This window comes from Pangasianodon hypophthalmus, chromosome 27 (assembly GCF_027358585.1).
Source record: "Pangasianodon hypophthalmus isolate fPanHyp1 chromosome 27, fPanHyp1.pri, whole genome shotgun sequence".
NCBI classification, from domain to species: domain Eukaryota; kingdom Metazoa; phylum Chordata; class Actinopteri; order Siluriformes; family Pangasiidae; genus Pangasianodon; species Pangasianodon hypophthalmus.
This window is the reverse complement of record NC_069736.1, coordinates 237,501-240,000: the sequence shown is the minus strand read 5'-3', so window position 1 is coordinate 240,000 and position 2,500 is coordinate 237,501. Positions and strand designations below refer to the sequence as shown.

The 2,500-nt window shown below is 62.0% G+C and overlaps 1 protein-coding gene across 1 annotated transcript in view; it reads left to right on the top strand.

Annotated features, from left to right (window-relative positions):
• gps2 (G protein pathway suppressor 2) overlaps positions 1–2,500 on the top strand; it is an 11,151-nt gene that overhangs the window by 2,513 nt on the left and 6,138 nt on the right. The window contains 2 exon segments of the mRNA XM_053230605.1: positions 1,556–1,647; positions 1,649–1,666. Coding sequence (XP_053086580.1) covers positions 1,556–1,647; positions 1,649–1,666 — 110 coding nt within the window.

Below are 2,500 nucleotides of genomic sequence, written 5' to 3'. Positions count from 1 at the left end.
ACCCCCTCCTCCACCTCCAACACACCCGCTCCTCCACCTCCACCACTCCAACACACCCGCTCCTCCACCTCCAACACACCCGCTCCTCCACCTCCACCACCTCCACACCCGCTCCTCCACCTCCAACACACCCGCTCCTCCACCTCCACCACCTCCACACCCGCTCCTCCACCTCCACCTCCAACACACCCCGCTCCTCACCACCTCCACACCCGCCTCCTCCACCTCCTCCACCTCCACACCCGCTCCTCCACCTCCACACCCGCTCCTCCACCTCCACCACCAACACACCCCCCTCCTCCACCTCCTCCACCTCCACACCCGCTCCTCCACCTCCACCACCTCCACACCCGCTCCTCCACCTCCACCTCCAACACACCCGCTCCTCCACCACCTCCACACCCGCTCCTCCACCACCAACACACCCGCTCCTCCACCTCCTCCACCTCCACACCCGCTCCTCCACCTCCACACCCCCGCTCCTCCACCTCCACCACCAACACACCCCCCTCCTCCACCTCCTCCACCTCCACACCCGCTCCTCCACCTCCTCCACCTCCACACCCCCTCCTCCACCTCCAACACACCCGCTCCTCCACCTCCACCACCTCCAACACACCCGCTCCTCCACCTCCAACACACCCGCTCCTCCACCTCCACCACCTCCACACCCGCTCCTCCACCTCCAACACACCCGCTCCTCCACCTCCACCACCTCCACACCCCGCTCCTCCACCTCCACCTCCAACACACCCGCTCCTCCACCACCAACACACCCGCTCCTCCACCCTCCTCCACCTCCACACCCGCTCCTCCACCTCCACACCCGCTCCTCCACCTCCACCACCAACACACCCCCTCCTCCACCTCCTCCACCTCCACACCCCGCTCCTCCACCTCCTCCACCTCCACACCCCGCTCCTCCACCACCTCCACCTCCACACCCGCTCCTCCACCACCACCACACCCGCTCCTCCACCTCCTCCACCACCACACCCCGCTCCTCCACCCCTCCACACCCCGCTCCTCCACCTCCACACCTGCTCCTCCACCTCCACACCCCGCTCCTCCACCTCCACCACCTCCACACCCGCACCTCCACCTCCAACACACCCCGCTCCTCCACCTCCACCACCACCACCAACACACCCGCACCTCCACCACCAACACACCCGCTCCTCCACCTCCACACCCGCTCCTCACCTCCACCACCTCCACACCTGCTCCTCCACCTCCACCACCACCACACCCGCCTCCTCCACCTCCTCCACCACACCTGCTCCTCCACCTCCTCCACCACACCCGCTCCTCCACCTCCTCCACCACACCTGCTCCTCCACCTCCACACCCGCTCCTCCACCTCCTCCACCACACCTGCTCCTCCACCTCCCACCACCACCACACCCGCTCCTCCACCTCCACCACCACCACACCCGCTCCTCCACCTCCTCCACCACACCCGCTCCTCCACCTCCTCCACCACACCTGCTCCTCCACCTCCTCCACCACACCTGCTCCTCCACCTCCACCACATTCCTCTCTCTCTGTCTATTAGATAATGAAGATGGGAGAGAAGCTCCAGGGTCTGCAGGAGGAGAAACACCAGCTGTTTCTTCAACTGAAAAAGGTTCTGCATGAGGAGGAGAAACCGGAGGAAAGAGCAGAGGTACAAACACACACACACACACACTCTCACACACACACACTCTCACACACACACTCACACTTTCACACACACACTCACCACACCACACCCACCCCTCACCACACCCACTCCACACCCACACACACACACTCACACACCCCACACACACACCACACACACACTCACACACCACCCACTCACACCCACACCCACACCACCACCACACACACCACCACCTCACACACCACACTCACCACACCCACACTCACCACTCCACACACACACCACTCACACACACACCACACACACACACACTCACCCACACACACACTCACACACCACTCCACCACCACTCACACACTCACCACACACTCACACTCACTCACACTCACACACCACACCACCCCACTCACACACTCACACACTCACACCACTCACCACACCACACACACTCACTCACACTACACACTCACACACACACTCACTCTCATCACACCACACACACTCACCACACACTCACACCACACTCACACACACACTACACTCACTCACCACACACCCACACCACACTCACTCACTCACCACTCACTCACACACACACTCACTCTCACTCACCACACACACCTCACACACTCACTCACACACACACTCACACACACACTCTCACTCCACACACACACTCACACCACACTCACACCACACTCACACACACTCACCACTCACTCACTCACACACTCACACACACACACACTCACTCACTCACACACTCACTCACACACACACTCACTCTCACTCACACACACACACTCACACACTCACTCACACACACCACTCTCACACACACTCACACACTCA